Source organism: Coregonus clupeaformis, chromosome 2, assembly GCF_020615455.1.
Source record: "Coregonus clupeaformis isolate EN_2021a chromosome 2, ASM2061545v1, whole genome shotgun sequence".
In the NCBI taxonomy this organism is placed as follows: domain Eukaryota; kingdom Metazoa; phylum Chordata; class Actinopteri; order Salmoniformes; family Salmonidae; genus Coregonus; species Coregonus clupeaformis.
The window spans coordinates 9,979,698-9,997,282 of record NC_059193.1 but is presented as its reverse complement, the minus strand read 5'-3'; the positions used below and the strand labels follow the sequence as shown (position 1 = coordinate 9,997,282).

The 17,585-nt window shown below is 46.8% G+C and overlaps 1 protein-coding gene across 1 annotated transcript in view; it reads left to right on the top strand.

Annotated features, from left to right (window-relative positions):
- The window catches only part of ints6l (integrator complex subunit 6 like), a 31,549-nt gene extending 15,524 nt beyond the window's left edge, over positions 1 to 16,025 (top strand). Inside the window, exons 4-18 of the mRNA XM_041904154.2 lie at positions 366 to 455; positions 1,178 to 1,361; positions 2,070 to 2,198; positions 2,406 to 2,569; positions 5,975 to 6,127; positions 6,691 to 6,823; positions 8,641 to 8,735; positions 8,865 to 8,975; positions 9,263 to 9,478; positions 9,685 to 9,811; positions 11,992 to 12,134; positions 12,284 to 12,518; positions 12,959 to 13,363; positions 13,575 to 13,668; positions 14,391 to 16,025. Of these exons, the coding sequence (XP_041760088.1) occupies positions 366 to 455; positions 1,178 to 1,361; positions 2,070 to 2,198; positions 2,406 to 2,569; positions 5,975 to 6,127; positions 6,691 to 6,823; positions 8,641 to 8,735; positions 8,865 to 8,975; positions 9,263 to 9,478; positions 9,685 to 9,811; positions 11,992 to 12,134; positions 12,284 to 12,518; positions 12,959 to 13,363; positions 13,575 to 13,668; positions 14,391 to 14,499 (2,388 nt within the window). The 3' untranslated portion in view covers positions 14,500 to 16,025. The remainder of the gene's footprint in view (positions 1 to 365; positions 456 to 1,177; positions 1,362 to 2,069; positions 2,199 to 2,405; positions 2,570 to 5,974; positions 6,128 to 6,690; positions 6,824 to 8,640; positions 8,736 to 8,864; positions 8,976 to 9,262; positions 9,479 to 9,684; positions 9,812 to 11,991; positions 12,135 to 12,283; positions 12,519 to 12,958; positions 13,364 to 13,574; positions 13,669 to 14,390) is intronic.
- The last annotated feature ends 1,560 nt before the right edge of the window (positions 16,026 to 17,585 follow it).

The following is a 17,585-nucleotide window of genomic DNA, read 5'->3' as shown; positions in this document are numbered from 1 at the left end:
GACAATATTTAGTGGTTCTCTGGAACATCTGGACAATAAAGTTTTATTGTATATCACAGGTGGTTGGTGGCACCTTAATTGGGGAGGACGGGCTCGTGGTAATGGCTGGAGCGGAATGGGTGGAATGGTATGAAATACATCAAACACATGGTTTCCATGTTGATGCCATTCCATTGGCTCTATTCCAGCCATTAGTATGAGCCGTCCTCCCTTCAGCAGCATCCACTGTTGTATATAGTCCAGGGGAGGAGCTAGCCTCTGTCCTCACAGAGTACGAGTCCCAGAGTACCACAATGACAATCATCGCTCAGCCGGACCAACAGCAAACAGTGTTTTAACCCATGAACTTCCCTGTCTACCCTCAGGGCCGTAACCCGTTCTTTCTGGAGCCGTCTGTGATCATCACCATCACGGATGGGAACAAGCTGACTCACATCTCTGGGGTACCGGATGAGGTGAGCGAGGACACTGGCCGTTCCTCTGACTGGTTACCTAGAAGTCAGAGGCCGTGTTCATAAAGCTTCTCAAAGTAAAAGTGCTGATCTAGGATCAGGTCCCCCCGTCCATGTAATCTTATTAAGGCAAAACTGATCCTAAATCAGCACTTCTACTCTTGAGAAGCTTGATACATATGGCCCCAGGTTCTACTGTGGTCCTGGCTAGGTCTAATGAAGAAGGAATAGTTTCACTCTCCAGCCAGTAGAGTTCTACTGTGGTCCTGGCTAGTGAGTGAGGCTGTTAAAGAGAGCCCACATTTGAAGCAGACAGAGAATTCCAGGACATATGATTATTCATGAGCAGCATGTTATTCAGATGACTCAAACTGTCTAAATTGTTATTACACTATATAAGAAGAATACAACTCCTCTGGGCCCAATTAAGATGTCCAGCCAGAGTTCAGTAACAAGACAAATGCTAGTCCAATTTTCACATTTTCCCCACCTCTACATTCAACATTTTAGTCATTTAGCAGACATGCTTATCCAGAGCGACTTACAGGAGCAATTAGGGTTAAGTGCCTTGCTCAAGGGCATATCGACAGATGTTTTGCCTACTGTAGTCAGCTCAGGGATTTGAACCAGCAACCTTTCTGTTACTGGCCCAATGCTAGGCTACTTGCCGCCCACCTCTACCACTCCCCTCTCCCTCCTTTGTGCCCCTCTCTCCCTGTCTCCAGCTCCACCTGCCCCTGACCTCTCCCCTGCCAGGCAGTGAGCTGACCAAGGAGCCATTTCGGTGGGACCAGCGTCTCTTCGCCCTGGTGCTGCGTCTCCCTGGGGCGGCCACGCCCGACAGCGAGCAGCTGGGCAGCGTCCCCACTGACGAGTCTGCCATCACCCAGATGTGTGAGGTCACTGGAGGTAGGATGCCCCCATAGAAATAGTTAACTTCCTGCTTTTACTTCCTGCCCTACTCCTATGGGTACACTGACACATGTCTGCCAGTTCACCCATTATGGCATCATTGTCTTCAATGGGGACGCCCATTCTACTCATTCTAGCACTGGCTCTGGGGTGGGACTGTGTCTGTTGGGATGTCAAAATGTGTAATATATAAAAACACAGACAGAAAGTCACAGTCTATATATGCTCTCAACAATTTAATGGGTCAGGCAACATTTGGGCACAGAGTGCCTTCTTCAGGGTCCAGGCTGTGTATAATTTAACATTTACAAGGTTCTCAGAGACTGGAAATTAAATCTGCAGCTATCTATCAACTGTCAATGCTTTCTGAAAGATATACATGCATAAAAACACTAATGTCGGGACGATACCAGTATCACCATGCTCCTTAGTAGCATGGCAAGGAAACAAAAGTGGATTTAACTTCTTTAGGAAAACAGCCCTAATGTTGGAAACAAATATCATTAGGTCGTCATCTAGAGTCACACAATATTTTACATACAGCAATTTTTTTAAAGGACAAAAGAGTTTAAACTGCTTCCTGTTTTCATTTTTGCCATGGAAAAGATATTGCGATACTGGTATCATCATAGGCCTTAATAACAGGTCCTCTCCATCCCTCTCTCTTTGTGCTTCTTCCCTCCCACTGTTTCTTTCTTTCTCCAGGACGATCATACTGTGTGCGGACTCAGAGGATGCTGAACCAGTGTCTGGACTCTCTGGTCCAGAAGGTTCTGAGTGGTGTCGTCATTAACTTTGAAAAAACAGGGCCAGATCCGCCTCTGGTAGGCGAAGGTATGTCCCAACAGGAAATGCGCTCTAAGTTGTTGTGTATGACTGTGCGTGTCACCGATGAAGTGTCCTCTGATGGTCTCAAGGTGACTCTCTCCGACAGCGCTTGACTGATGTGTTCCGCACAGCTGCTTCCTGCCTGTGGCTGTTCTTCTGTTTGTGTTCGGTTGAGAAATTGACACCTCATGTTGTTGTTGTTTGGTTCTACAGATGGTATGGTTGACCCGAGCCGGCCCGTGTTGTCCTTCAGCCCACAGCCCTGGCACAGCTGCCACAAACTCATCTACGTGCGACCCAACCCCAAGACAGGGGTGCCCGTAGGCCACTGGCCCATCCCTGAGTCCTTCTGGCCGGACCAGAACTCCCCCGCTCTGGTGAGAGGATGCCATTAACCCCATAGTTACTGATGCAGTAACACTAATGCAAGCTCATTAGTCCCTCCATTTTGAATTACTAAGAATTGTTTGTGATTATTAAGCAATCAGTTAAGTGTTTAATGGGTCAAGTGAAAGAGGATGAGAGTTAAGCATTATGCTCCTCTTAAATCCAGTAGTTGGTGTTAACGTGGCTCTGCACTGTTGCCCCCTGGGACATGTAGTTGTCCTGCCCTCTGAGACCTGTAGTTGTTCTGGCCTCTGAGACCTGTAGTTGTCCTGGCCTCTGGGACCTGTAGTTGTCCTGGCCTCTGGGCCCTGTAGTTGTCCTGGCCTCTGGGACATGTAGTTGTCCTGCCCTCTGAGACCTGTAGTTGTCCTGGCCTCTGGGACCTGTAGTTGTTCTGGCCTCTGAGACCTGTAGTTGTCCTGGCCTCTGAGACCTGTAGTTGTCCTGGCCTCTGGGACCTGTAGTTGTCCTGGCCTCTGGGACCTGTAGTTGTCCTGGCCTCTGAGACCTGTAGTTGTCCTGGCCTCTGGGACCTGTAGTTGTCCTGGCCTCTGAGACCTGTAGTTGTCCTGGCCTCTGGGACCTGTAGTTGTCCTGGCCTCTGGGACCTGTAGTTGTCCTGGCCTCTGAGACCTGTAGTTGTCCTGGCCTCTGAGACCTGTAGTTGTCCTGGCCTCTGGGACCTGTAGTTGTCCTGGCCTCTGGGACCTGTAGTTGTCCTGGCCTCTGGGACCTGTAGTTGTCCTGGCCTCTGGGACCTGTAGTTGTCCTGGCCTCTGGGACCTGTAGTTGTCCTGGCTCCTGGCATCCTGTGAATGATTGCTCCTCACTGTGTCTTTACTGCCAAGAACTGGGGGTGAAGTTTGCCTAGGACTCTCTCTGTTTTTCTTTCTCTCTGTCTCTCTTTATATTGACTATCTGTAGTGTTACTGGGGCAGTGCCAAGGACAGAGGGTCAGGGTGGATGCTGACTGACTAGAGTCTGCCAGCTCCATCCTACTGTTTAATGTTCTGCCTCTCTTTTCTTGTTTTTTGCACCCCTCCCACACTAGTTCCAACACACTAGTTCCTGTGGTGTCAGCATGGCATGGGTATAGTTTCAGGATGTTTATTTCTCCTCAACAGGGACAACGTTGTATGAAATGCTCTAAATCAGGGGTGTCAAACTCATTTTAGCTCAGGGGCCACATGGAGGAAAATCTATTCCCAAGTGGGCCGGACCGGAAAAATCATGGTATATATAACTTAAAAACAACAACTTCAGATTGTTTTCTTTGTTTTAATACGATCAACATACAACATAAAGCTGGAGCCTGAGGACAGTGTGTCCAAAATAGTACAAGCACAACATCACTATTAATCATAAAACACGTCAAGTTTATTTGAAAATTCTAAAGAAAAAGAACACACAAACACACAATGCCTCAGTGATTAACAGAACTGTTTCACAGATCACAGAACTATATCAGGGTGTCATTTCTCAGGCAGAAATGTAGATAAAAATAATGAAATCCTGTTCCCCAAACAAGTGCAAGAACCACAGAGTCAAGAATAGGTTAAATATACAAATAAAATAAAATCAATTAAAAACAATAGCACATCAACATAAAAACATATAAACATAAATCTGAAAGCGTTGCTCAAACTCCCGTAACAGTCCCGTTATTTTATCTTTGAACCGCTTCATGTCTGCCACATGTTGGGTCGCGCACACATTTTTCAGACAGGGGAAGTGAGCTGCATCACCACCGGCAAGTTGCGTCTCCCACAATGACAGCTTCAACTTGAAAGAACGTATGCTGTCATAATACTGCGTGACAACTTTGTTGCGCCCTTGCAGCTGTTTGTTCAAGTTATTCAGGTGCTCTGTAACATCCACCATAAATGCAAGGTCCGGCATCCATTCTGCGGAATGAAATTCTAACACTGGTTTGCCCTTTTCTTCCATGAACTGTTCAATTTCTTCTCGTAAATCAAAGAAACGCCTCAGCACAGCACCTCGGCTTAACCATCTTACCTCAGTGTGGTATGGCAGGCCATAGATGTGGTCTTTCTCTCTGAGAAGGCTGTCAAACTGACGGTGATTCAGGCTTCTGGATCGGATGAAATTAACAGTTTGGATGACCACCTTCGTGACGTTATCCATCTTTAATGACTTGCAACACAAAGCCTCCTGGTGCAAAATACAGTGAAAAGTCAAAAAAATCACGTCCTCCATTTGCAGATTGCACTTTCTCTCTGAACTTTGTCACAACGCCTGCTTTTTCCCGATCATTGAGGGCGCACCATCTGTAGCCAGGCTGACAGCGCGGGACCAGTCCACTCCGACCCTGTCCAGCGCGCCGACGAGTGCGGTAAAAATATCAGCTGCTGTCGTTGTATCTGTCATCGGCACCAACTCCACGAACTCCTCGGTGACGGTCAATGTGTCATCAACTCCGCGGATGAAAAAAATGGCCAGTTGTGCAACATCTGTAATGTCCGTGCTTTCATCAATTGCAACCGAAACGCAATAAATGACTTTACTTTTTGCTTCAACTGGCTGTCCAAATCCACTGAAAGATTGGAAATCCTGTCTGCAACTGTGTTTCTTGTCAGGCTGATATTTGCAAAAAGCCTGCCGCTTTTCAGGGCACACAATCTCCGCTGCCTTCATCATGCATGTTTTTACAAATTCACCCTCACTAAATGGTTTTGAAGCCACTGCGATTTCATTAGCAATGAGGTAACTAGCTTTCACTGCAGCGTCACTGATGTCTCGGCTGTGAGTAAACACAGACTGCTGTTTCTTCAGACCCGCCAACAGTTCATTCACCTTCTCTCATCTCCGCTGTCCTTGAAAGTTGTCATATTTGTTGGCATGAAGACTCACATAGTGGCGACGAAGGTTATATTCTTTCAGCACTGCAACATGCTCTGAACACACCAAACATACAGCTTTCCCATTCAATTCCGTGATTAAATAGGATTACCATTTTTCTTGGAACACTCTGCACTCTGCGTCCACTTTTCTCTTTTTTGACAGAGACATATTGGGGCAATGAGGGTGCCAAAGCACATAATGTTAAAAGTAGAAGCCGTAATAAATATCGCGGGCAAAACAAAGTAGCTCATTGGCTGCACGTGCTTGACCTACTTGCTCTGCCCCGGTATAAACAGTTTGCTTGCTTAACCCAATTGCTATTGCGCCATCCAGTGGACGCAATTGGTACAGCAGTTTATTTTATTGAAAAATTGCATTTATACTTTACAAATTTTTTTCATTTTTTAAAAAATTTTTAGCATCTCGCGGGCCGGATTAAACCCGTTTGCGGGCCTGATCCGGCCCGCGGGCCGTATGTTTGACACCCCTGCTCTAAATGTTCTCTGTCATTCTCTCCCTTTGCCCACCACTAGCCTCCTCGCTCTGCCCACCCCATGGTGCGTTTCACCTGTGTGGACTGTGAGCCCATGGTGATTGACAAGCTGCCCTTTGACAAGTACGAACTGGAGCCCTCACCACTCACCCAGTACATTCTGGAGAGGAAGTCTCCACACATGTGCTGGCAGGTAGGATAAATGCTCCCACACACAACCTCAAGGAGTTATGGTGTTTGTATTTCTAGTGATGCTGTGGGATGTTGTTTGTGCTGAGCCCTCTCGCTCTCTCTCTCTCTCTGTCTCTCTCTGTCTCTCTTTCTTTCTTTCTTTCTCTGTTTCTCTCTCTCTCTCTCTCTCTCTCTCTCTCTCTCTCTCTCTCTCTCTCTCTCTCTCTCTCTCTCTCTCTCTCTCTCTCTCTCTCTCTCTCTCTCTCTCTCTCTCTCTCTCTCTCTCTCTCTCTATCTCTCTTGCTCTCTCTCTACCCTCCTCACTGTCTCCCCCCTCTCTCTGTCTCTCTCTTTCTTTCTCTGTTTCTCTTCTCTCTCTCTTTCTCGCTGTCTCCCCCCCTCTCTGTTTCTCTCGCTCTCTCTCGCCTCTCTCTCGCTGTCCCCCCCCCTCTCTCTTGCTGTCCCCACCCTCTCTCTCGCCCCTCTCTCTCGCCCCTCTCTCTCGCTGTCTCTCTCTCTCTCTCTCTGTCTCTCTCTCTCTCTCTCTCTCTCTCTCTCTCTCTCTCGCTGTCTCTTTCCCTGCAGGTGTTTGTGAACAGTAGTGGAAAGCACAGTGACCTAGCCCAGCCCTTTGGCTACCTGAAGGCCAGCACTACTCTCACCTGTGTCAACCTCTTCGTCATGCCTTACAACTACCCAGTTGTTTTGCCACTCCTTGGTAAGTCAGATTGTGGATGTCTTCTATGGGGTGGCAGGTAGCTTAGTGGGGCGACAGGTAGCTTAGTGGTTAAGAGCGTTGTGCCAGTCCCCGAGCCGACTAGGTGAAAAATCTGTCGATGTGCCTTTGAGCAAGGCACTTAATCCTAATTGCTCCTGTAAGTTGCTCTGGATAAGAGCGTCTGCTAAATGACTAAAATGCTGAAGCTGTAACAGTATACAGCCATACATTAGCGACATTTGTGGGGTGTTCTGTTACATGTATTTCAATTACTTTTTAGTATTTTGTCATTTGTGTTTGGAAGGCCTGAGTACATGACTAAAATCACCATGTATTTGGAAGGCCTGAATACCTTATTAAATCACCATGTATTTGGAAGGCCTGAGTATGTTGTGGAAAATAACCACTATACTTTATTACAAATAAGGTCTTACAGAGTTTTTGTTGCATCAAGAAATTACTTTATTAAAGTTTTCCACAAAGCCGATACCAGTCTGCAGAGTGGCACCCCCCTTACGGTCTCTCTCCTCCTATATAGTCCTTTTCCGTTTTCCCGCTCTTTTATTGCTCTGCCCACTTCCTTTGTCTCTGAGAGCGGCTAAACTCAACTTTCATTAAGTTCAGAGTACTACAATCAATCAAACCTTATCTTGCAAAAACACTCATGTTTTGTTTAAACTCTGTTCAACCCTGGCTCTTTTCACTGTGTTTGAAGACAAAAACAAATGGCCCAAGCCAGTTTCAGTCTTTGATATGATAAGACAACCATGGATCTAAGTAAGAGAAAGCAATCTGACCCTAGGGCAGATCACCCTCTCTACTCACCCAATACAATTCCTGGCCCAGTAACAAAGAATTCTAACTTTATGCTCTTGATTAACCCAGTTCTACCTCATAGTCCATTAAACTCTACAGTTCATTAATAATAATTCACCACAAGTACCTGACTATAATCACTATGTATTTGGAAGGCCTGAGTACCTGACTAAAATCACCATGTATTTGGAAGGCCTGAGTACCTGACTAAAATCACTATGTATTTGGAAGGCCTGAGTACCTGACTAAAATCACAATGTATTTGTAACAACATCTTTCGGAGAATGGTATTTTGTATTTTCAAAATACTCAAAATACTATTAAAAAATATATATTATAGCGCTTCACAATTTTGAGGCCCCATATCACTCCAAATGTGCTGCATTGGTATCAGAAATCATATGTCACTATCGTGTGAGGCCTTGAGAGGTGTTGGTGGAGGAGGAGCCTGAGAGAACGTTGAAGCACAGGGATACACTTCCAGAGCGAGGATAATGCCGTGAATATGGTCCAAAAGGTGGAAGTGAACTCAATGTTTTATGTTATTGCCATACTGTCACTACACTCACTGTCATTTGGGAAGTGAGTCATGTACCTCAACTTTATTTCAAACCCCTTTATGCCCTCATCTGCACCTCTGATTACATCATACTCATGGTATGGCATGGTATCTCATTTCTGACACCAATGCAGTGTATTTTGAGTAATAGGGGCCACAAAGCTCTGAAGACTAACAATATATGAACTGGGATATTGGTACTATTCATAGCGTGTAAGCCGAGGGTCACAGGTTGTTTCATAACTTATTTAAGGCTGCTACGTGCAAATGTATGTAATTCAATTAAATAAATAAAAATTACCAATTTTTTTGGTCGATTATTTTGATACATTGGTCTTTAGGGTATTTTGTAACAAGCTACTTTTTGATTGGCGATCTCTGGGATGATTATGCTTCTCTCATGTCTTTCTCCTCCCAACCCCCAATCCTGCTGTCTTCACAGATGACCTGTTCAAAGTGCACAAACTGAAGCCAAACCTAAAGTGGCGGCAGGCCTTTGAGATCTACCTGAAGACCATGCCTCCTTACTTTCTCTTGGTAATGTACTGTTCTTGGTCAATGTCATATATGTAAATATATATTTGTATCCATATGTGCTATATGTATTTCATGTTTGTTTGATGGTGATGCCCTTTCTCTATGGGCTCTCTCTGTCTTTCCATACAGCCATTGAAGAAGGCACTGAGAATGATGGGAGCGCCCAACCTCATCTCCGACAACATGGACTGTGGCCTCAGCTACAGTGTCATCTCCTACCTAAAGAAGCTTAGCCAGCAGGTGGGGCTTCCCTTCACCTGGGCTGCATCCCAAATGGTACCCTATTCTCTATGTAGTGCACTACTTTGACCAGGGCCCAAAGTAGTACACTATGTAGGGAATAGGGTGCAATTTGGGACACACACCTAGACTTAGTATATATCTATAGCTTTCAAAGTTTGTACAACGTGATACGTATTTAACTTACAAGGGTCACTTAAGTAGATCTGAATACACTTTAGGAGTACACCCAGCTGGTGTGAATGAGTGAATAAAGAACCTGTCTTTGTCTCGTTCTCTCTCTGCAGGCGAAGATGGAGTCGGATCGCCTGATCGTGTCTGTAGGGAAGAAGGCTCCCCAGGAGACTGGTATAAAGGTGAAGAACCACTCCAACACCCTGTCCCTGGCCCACCGCAAAGACTTCAAGCAGCTGCTGCAGGGTATCACCGGAGAGATGTCCCTCCGCCTCGCAGACATCAACTTCAAGGAGTTTGCCGGTTTTCAGATTGCACTGCTCAACAAGGTACAGGACCGGCAGGGTCAAACTCTGGGATGCCTGAGGGGATAGCTGTGTCCCAAATGGTACCCTATGCCATATATAGTGCACTACTTTTGACCAGAGCCCAGGGAATAGGGTTCCATTTGGGACGCAGATTATGTTTCTAGATTGATGTGCCAGACAGGGTTGAAGAAAGGGTTTCTGTATCTCACTACTTCCTATCTCCTCAGGATCTAAAGCCTCAGGCGTATCGGAACGCCTATGACATCCCCAGGCGGAACCTTCTGGATCAGCTGACACGGATGCGCTCCAACCTTCTGAGGACTACTCAGAAACTCATCAGAGGACAAGATGAAGGTAGGCAGGCTTGAAAGCTGCTTAACCCCCAAGCTAAGTTACATAACAAAAAAATCCCCATCAAAATGTAAATCGTCTTTCCCCTGTAGCTCAGTTGGTAGAGCATGGTGCTTGCAACGCCAGGGTTGTGGGTTCGTTTCCCACAGTATGGAAAATGTATGCACTCACTAACTGTAAGTCGCTCTGGATAGGAGCGTCTGCTAAATGACTAAAATGTAATGTAAATGTAAAATCTGTCAGTTTAAGCTAGAGATATCAGTTTTTTTGCATTGGCTGCTTCTCAATCCACCACATCCGCCTGCCAGTGTCGCACCGCATCTGCGGTGAAAGGTGACAGAGCTAGAGCGGTGTTTGTCAGACCATGAGACATCCAGAAAATCGGTCTTCTCACGTAAACGTCTGTAGTGTCCGAACGGTTTGACCTATAAACCGGTACCGTTTTTAAAAAAACTAATGGAAGTATGAAAGTAGTTTTGTGCCTACCCCAAAAAAGGGGTTAAATATGTGTAAAAAAGATATACAGTGCCTTCCAAAAGTATTCAGACCCCTTGACTTTTTCCACATTTTGTTACGTTACTGCCTTATTCTAAAATTGATAAAATTGTTTGTTTTTCTCATCAATCTACACACAATACCCCATAATGACAAAGCAAAAACAAGTTTAGACATTTTTGCAAATGTATTAAAAATTAAAACTGAAATAACACATTTACATAAGTATTCAGACCCTTTACTCAGTACTTTGTTGAAGAACCTTTGGCAGCAACTACAGCCTCTTCTTAGGTATGATGCTACAAGCTAGGGACACCTGTATTTGGGGAGTTTCTCCCATTCTTCTCTGCAGATCCTCTCAAGCTCTGTCAGGTTGGATGGGGAGTGTCGCTGCACAGCTATTTTCAGGTCTCTCCAGAGATGTTCATCTTTGCCTCGATCCTGACTAGTCTCCCAGTCCCTGCCACTGAAAAACATCCCCACAGCATGATGCTGCCACCACCATGCTTCACCGTAGGGATGGTGCCAAGTTTCCTCCAGACGTGACGCTTGGCATCCAGGCCAAAGAGTTCGATCTTGGTTTCATCAGACCAGAGAATCTTGTTTCTCATGGTCTGAGAGTCTTTAGGTGCCTTTTGGCAAACTCCAAGCGGGCTGTCATGTGCCTTTTACTGAGGAGTGGCTTCCGTCTGGCCACTCTACCATAAAGGCCTGATTGGTGGAGTGCTGCAGAGATGGTTGTCCTTCTGGAAGGTTCTCCCATCTCCACAGAGGAACTCTAGAGCTCTGTCAGAGTGACCATCAGGTTCTTGGTCACCTCCCTGACCAAGGCCCTTCTCCCCCGATTGCTCAGTTTGTCCGGGCGGCCAGCTCTAGGAAGAGTCTTGGTGGTTCCAAACTTCTTCCATTTAAGAATGATGGAGGCCACTGTGTTCTTGGGGACCTTCAATGCTGCAGAAATGTTTTGGTACCCTCCCCCAGATCTGTGCCTCGACACAATCCTGTCTCGGAGCTCTACGGACAATTCCTTCGACCTCATGACTTGGTTTTTGCTGTGACATGCACTGTCAACTGTGGGACCTTTTATAGACAGTTGTGTGCCTTTCCAAATCATGTCCAAACAATTTAATCTACCACAGGTGGACTTCAATCAAGTTGTAGAAACATCTCAAGGATGATCAATGGAAACAGGATGCACCTGAGCTCAATTTTGAGTCTCATAGCAAAGGGTCTGAATACTTATGTAAATAAGGTATTTCTGTTTTTTATTTTTATACATTTGCAAAAATTTCTAAAAACCTTTATTTTTTATTTTTGTGGGGGTGGGGTAGGGGGGGGTAGAAGGATTACTTTTATACTATCCCAGGTATTCCTTAAAGAGGTAGGGTTTCAAGTGTCTCCGGAAGGTGGTCAGTGACTCCGCTGTCCTGGCGTCGTGAGGGAGCTTTATGTCAGCTTAATGCCCCCCAACGGCTTAGACTCTAAAGAATTAATCATCATTTAGATTATTCTTGTCAGTCTATTGACTACAGTATAAGAAGATTATGTAAGAAGTGGAAAAATGTCACATGAACTGTTGATACTAGCCATCCTAAGAATGTATTTAAATGTAATGAATACAACAGTGGGCTTATGCTGATTTAAATTAAATGAATTTGCTTTGACATTGACTATGTGCTGGTTGTTAGACTACCTTCACAGTATACCAATGGTTCAGATGGGCAACTATCAGGAGTATCTAAAGATGATGCCGTCTCCTCTGAGAGAGATCGACCCTGACCAACCCAAACGCCTGCACACCTTCGGCAACCCCTTCAAACAGGACAAGAAGGTACAAATATACACACACACACACAAACACACAAACACACACACACGGCAGAGATCAGCAAAAACAACAGTGATAATAGTATGACATCATCATTATTGTTTGCAAGTCTTTTACCTACAACCACTTGGTTTCTTTTTTCCTGATCCAAGGGGATGATGATTGATGAGGCAGATGAGTTTGTAACTGGTCCCCAAAGCAAGAAGAGAGGCGTTACGGGGGACCCCACCTCGGGGGCTGCTCTGAAGAGAAGGCGGAGCATGTCCCCTTTATTGCGTCGGCCCCAGACTCCACCAATCATCACCAACCATGTAGTGGGGAAGGGGCCCAATGGGAATGGGGCCCAGGGCCAGCCTGGTCTCATCAAGCCCATCCCACTGCACAAAGGTAGGGGTGCATTGCTGAGGCTTTGGACCTGACTGTCTCTCTGACGCTGACTGACTGGATCCCTCCGAGACCATCAATGCTTCCTCTGCTCTCGATACCATCTGAACTGCTTGACTCCCAGAGAAATGACCTTCCATCCTGACTGACACTTAAACATTTGTTTTTGTTTAAATACTTTTTTTATGATATGTTTAATGCTCATGGATTTCAGTTTGTATTGACTGCTATATGAGTGTAATAAAACGTTAACTGGACACATACAGAATGAAAATGGAAGATCTCAGTCTACTGAAAGTGTTAAATAGTGCTCATAAAAATGTACATGCAGACATAATACTTTAACCTCAATATAGAATGGATCTTAATTTAAAACATGTTCCCTGTTGTTGGTGTTCATCATCTTGATAATGTCATGAAATGTGCTCTTCTGCCCCCCACAGGAGCAGAGGGGAACAGTGTGCTGGGCAGAGAGAGTAACGGGGAGGGGGGTGTGGGGCCTGAATCAGGGGATGGCTGGCCTGGAGGGGTGGTGGACGGTGTGGGAGGGGGCACAAATGCACTCATCCTGGAGGAGAGAGAGCGGGAGAGGCCTGGGATGTGTGCAGGGGACAGCAGGGAGGACAGTGGCGTGGAGGAGGACAGGTTAGGGGAGGGCGGCCTGGATGAGCGGCCCTCCTCAGAGAGACAGCAGCAAAACTGTGAGGGGGACCAGGAGGGAGAGCTGGAGGGAGAGGAAAATGGAGCAGACCAAGCTGAGCCCCAGGCGGTCACCATAGCCCCACTAGATGGCAGCAATGCTGAGCTGCGCACACGGGTCATCAAGGAGGTCCGCAAACCAGGCCGCAGTGAGTAGTGATACACATACTACTGTCCCAACTCTGTAGTGTGCAGTGCATTTCTATCCAGATTACACTTAGAAGAGTACTGAGCCATGTCCCAAACAGCATCCTATTCCCGTTATAGTGTAGGGCTCTGGACAAAACTAGAGAAGTCCCTTATCTTCCATCTGCTGGACCACCTCCACTGACCCCCGACTGTGCCTGTGCTTGTTCCCAGACTATGAGACCATATTCAGGCTGCTGGAGGAGGTGAAGGGGTCTGTGACGGTTCAGAGGTACTTCATCCATCACGCGATCAAGGAGGCTGCCAGGTGAGACCCACTGTCTGTCTGTCTGTCCACACCAGACTACCCACAGTACAGACTGATCACCGTCTGTCTGTCCACACCAAACTACCCACAGTACAGACCGACCCACCGTATGTCCACATCAGACCACCCACAGTACAGACTGACCCACCGTCTGTCTGTCCACACCAACCACAATACAGACTGACCCACCGTCTGTCTGTCCACACCAGACTACCCACAGTACAGACTGACCCACCATCTGTCTGTCTGTCCACACCAGACTACCCACAGTACAGACTGACCCACCTTCTGTCTGTCTTTCCACACCAGACTACCCACAGTACAGACTGAGAACAATGAAAACAACACAGAAGTAACTAAGCTCAACTGTGTAGGAGAATATCGCTGTAATTTTGCTTTCATCCTTCATTCATTATATAAATTTTTAGCAAGGGTGGTTACATCAGTCGGTGTGATATTTGGAAATTGGCAGTATCCAACTAAAGATACGGACACTGTTCTTAATTTAAAAGTATAGTAATTCTTAATTTGAAAGCATGGTGATTTTTTTTTGAAAGCATAGTAACCTACTTAGTTCACTGCTGTTACCCAATGCAGTTGCAAACCTCATGCCCTCTGTTTCCTTCCATTTTTCCTCTGTTCTTATTTCTTTCTATTCCTCTCCCCCCTATCTCTCTCTCTCTTTCTCTCTCTCTCTCGCTCTCATTCTCCTCTACTCCCAGGTTTAAGAAGCGGGTGCTGATCCAGCAGTTGGAGACAGCTCTGGAGTTGATTGAGGAGAAGGAGCTGCAGCTCCCTGCTGTCCGCCTCAACAACGACCACGGTAGATAGTGAAGAAGTGGCCTGCAGGGGTCCCTGCTCAGAAACACAAAGACATGGACAGGAACCGGGTACTCTCCTTCACAAGACATGGACAGGAACCGGGTACTCTCCTTCACAAGACATGGACAGGAACAGGGTACTCTCCTTCACAAGACATCGACAGGAATAGGGTACTCTCCTTCACAAGACATTACTTACACATGGTCAAACAACACCCCATAGGATGGAACGTTTGGTGTTGAATGGAGAGAAATAAGGAGGCAATAGAAGAGAAGACAGAGGGCTGAGGTCCCTCCCTATCTATGTGCTGTGACACTGTGCCTCAACTGCACTCACACATGGAGATGGAAGGGTCAGGGGTTATAATTCGGGAGGGAGAAGGAGGGTTGGGCCAGTGCCAGACCAATGTGGGGATGAGTTAAGAGACTCTGGATGTAATCCACTCCATTAGTGACTGATGCCATTGCTGACCATATGGCCAAGTCAGTCTGTCCACAGACATTGATTCATTCACACACACACCATAGACTTAGATAGAAATCGCATCATTGTATCTGTCCCATTATGCCGTCTGTGAGAGCACGGGTAGCACCATTGAGGCCATCTCCATTTTGAAAGTAGTTGATTTTCTTCTACTATTTCTATGAGTTGGCAAACAAACTGAAATGGTGCATACTGCCACCTAGAGTGTGTTGTTTAGACAGGTATAAAGCCAAGGTTTTGCTCACAAGTATAATTATTTGGCTTGTCCCTTCATGTGATCCATCCTTAACCCATAGGAAGTCCCACCCAGTTGACTACTTCAAAATGGCGCTGCCCATGCTAAAACTTGCTTTTGAGCCACTAGTTCTCTATCTATCTCTATGACACACACACACACACCTTTTGAATTAGGTATTGCACACACTGTAGTGCAGTTCTGATTAGTCACTATAGGACAGGAAGGATTTTTCATGTGAGGCATGTAATATTGGAACTCTTATTACAGCAATTTTACATGTAGTGTAATTACTAGTAATACTGGTAATGACTATTGACAATACAGCTGTAGGACAACTGTGCTCACATTACAGTTCAGAGCAATAAGGATATCTGCCAACTGATCAGAAGGTTTAACATTAGCCTATTTATGTGTGGCCTAAAAATATACATTTGATGTAAGAAACACACTGTGTACTGACTACATAGGCGTTGTGGCTCACATGAGAAGTCTGATCTACCTCAAGTCTTCTAGGTGTTGGAGTGTTGTGGGTATTTTGTGTTGCATGGGCCTGCAGGACAATAATACAATGTCAAATCAGATACTGACCTAAGATGCCCTCCATGGATCAACTGTCCCAGCATGGGAGCTGTCTTCAAAGCAATAGCACTCTTCATGTAGGTTATGTTCAGTAACATGTGTGGACTTGGTGCAGTAAAACATTGGTGCAGTCATTGAGAGGACGCCAGCTGTTGGGGTCCATCTTGAGGGTCTGGACTGGAGCCTGGCCTGCTGTCCCCTCCCTCCTTCCCTGGCGCCTCGCTCCCTCCCTCCCTCCCACCCTCCCTCCCTCCCTCCCTCCCCCCTCCCTGGAGCCTGGCCTACTGTCTTCACTCCCTCGCTCCCTCCCTCCCTGGACTGGAGCCTGGCCTACTGTCTCCCTCCCTGGAGCCTCGCCTCCCTCCCTCCCTCCCTCCCTCCCTCCCCCCTCCCTGGAGCCTGGCCTACTGTCTTCACTCCCTCGCTCCCTCCCTCCCTGGACTGGAGCCTGGCCTACTGTCTCCCCTCCCTGGAGCCTCGCTCCCTCCCTCCCTCCCTCCCTCCCTGGAGCCTGGTCTACTGTCTTCACTCCTCCCTCCCTCCCTGGAGCCTCGCTCCCTCCCTCCCTCCCTCCCCCCTCCCTGGAGCCTGGCCTACTGTCTTCACTCCCTCCCTCCCTCCCTGGAGCCTCGCTCCCTCCCTCCCCCCTCCCTGGAGCCTGGCCTACTGTCTTCACTCCCTCGCTCCCTCCCTCCCTGGACTGGAGCCTGGCCTGCTGTCTTCGCTCCTTCCCTCCCTGGACTGGAGCCTGGCCTGCTGTCTTCTCTCCCTCCTTCCTTGGACTGGAGCCTGGCCTGCTGTCTTCTCTCCCTCCCTCCCTGGACTGGAGCCTGGCCTGCTGTCTTCTCTCCCTCCCTCCCTGGACTGGAGCCTGGCCTGCTGTCTTCTCTCCCTCCCTCCCTGGACTGGAGCCTGGCCTGCTGTCTTCGCTCCTTCCATCCCTGGACTGGAGCCTGGCCTGCTGTCTTCGCTCCTTCCCTCCCTGGACTGGAGCCTGGCCTGCTGTCTTCGCTCCTTCCCTCCCTGGACTGGAGCCTGGCCTGCTGTCTTCTCTCCCTCCCTCCCTGGACTGGAGCCTGACCTACTGTCTCCCCCCCTCCCTCCATCCCGCCCTCCCTGGACTGGAGTCTCCGCTCCCTCTCTCCCTCCCTCCTCCTCAGCACTCTAGTGCACTATATAGGGTGCCATTTGGGACGTGCACCGAGTGTCACAGTCTCCCCATTGATTCTCCCCTGGAAGAACTGTGTGGTCAACCAAAATCTCTGCTCCCCGTTCGTCAGTCATCTGTTCCTGGACTAGCACAGCTGGGGAATAACCAACCTTCTGTATTTCAGAGAACAAACACAAGCTACCCATTTTTCTTTTGTCCCCCCCCCCCTCAAGTTTCTTTTTAAAATGAAAGATTGTATTTTATTGTTCATAAATCTAAACTATTTTTGGATAGTGTTCATACCAGAACATAAAAAAAGAGAATATTTTGAAAGTAAAAGTTGTATAAAGGCCATTTTGTTAACTGTTATATATAAAATTGAAAATGTACAATTCTTTTTTAAATAAACAAAAAATAAAAGAAACAAATTACAAAATGTACTATGAAGTGTATTATTAAATATGTTGTGCACTAAGTCAAATTGTGTCATGTCCAATTGCTTGTTGAAAATGTCAAATGAGAAAGCAGTCTAACTGTAGCCCACTGTTTTTTTGTGGAATATACTACAAGTTTATATATACAAGCTCGGTCATCTGGGTTATCGGTCATCTGGGTTATCAGTCATCTGGGTTATCGGTCATCTGG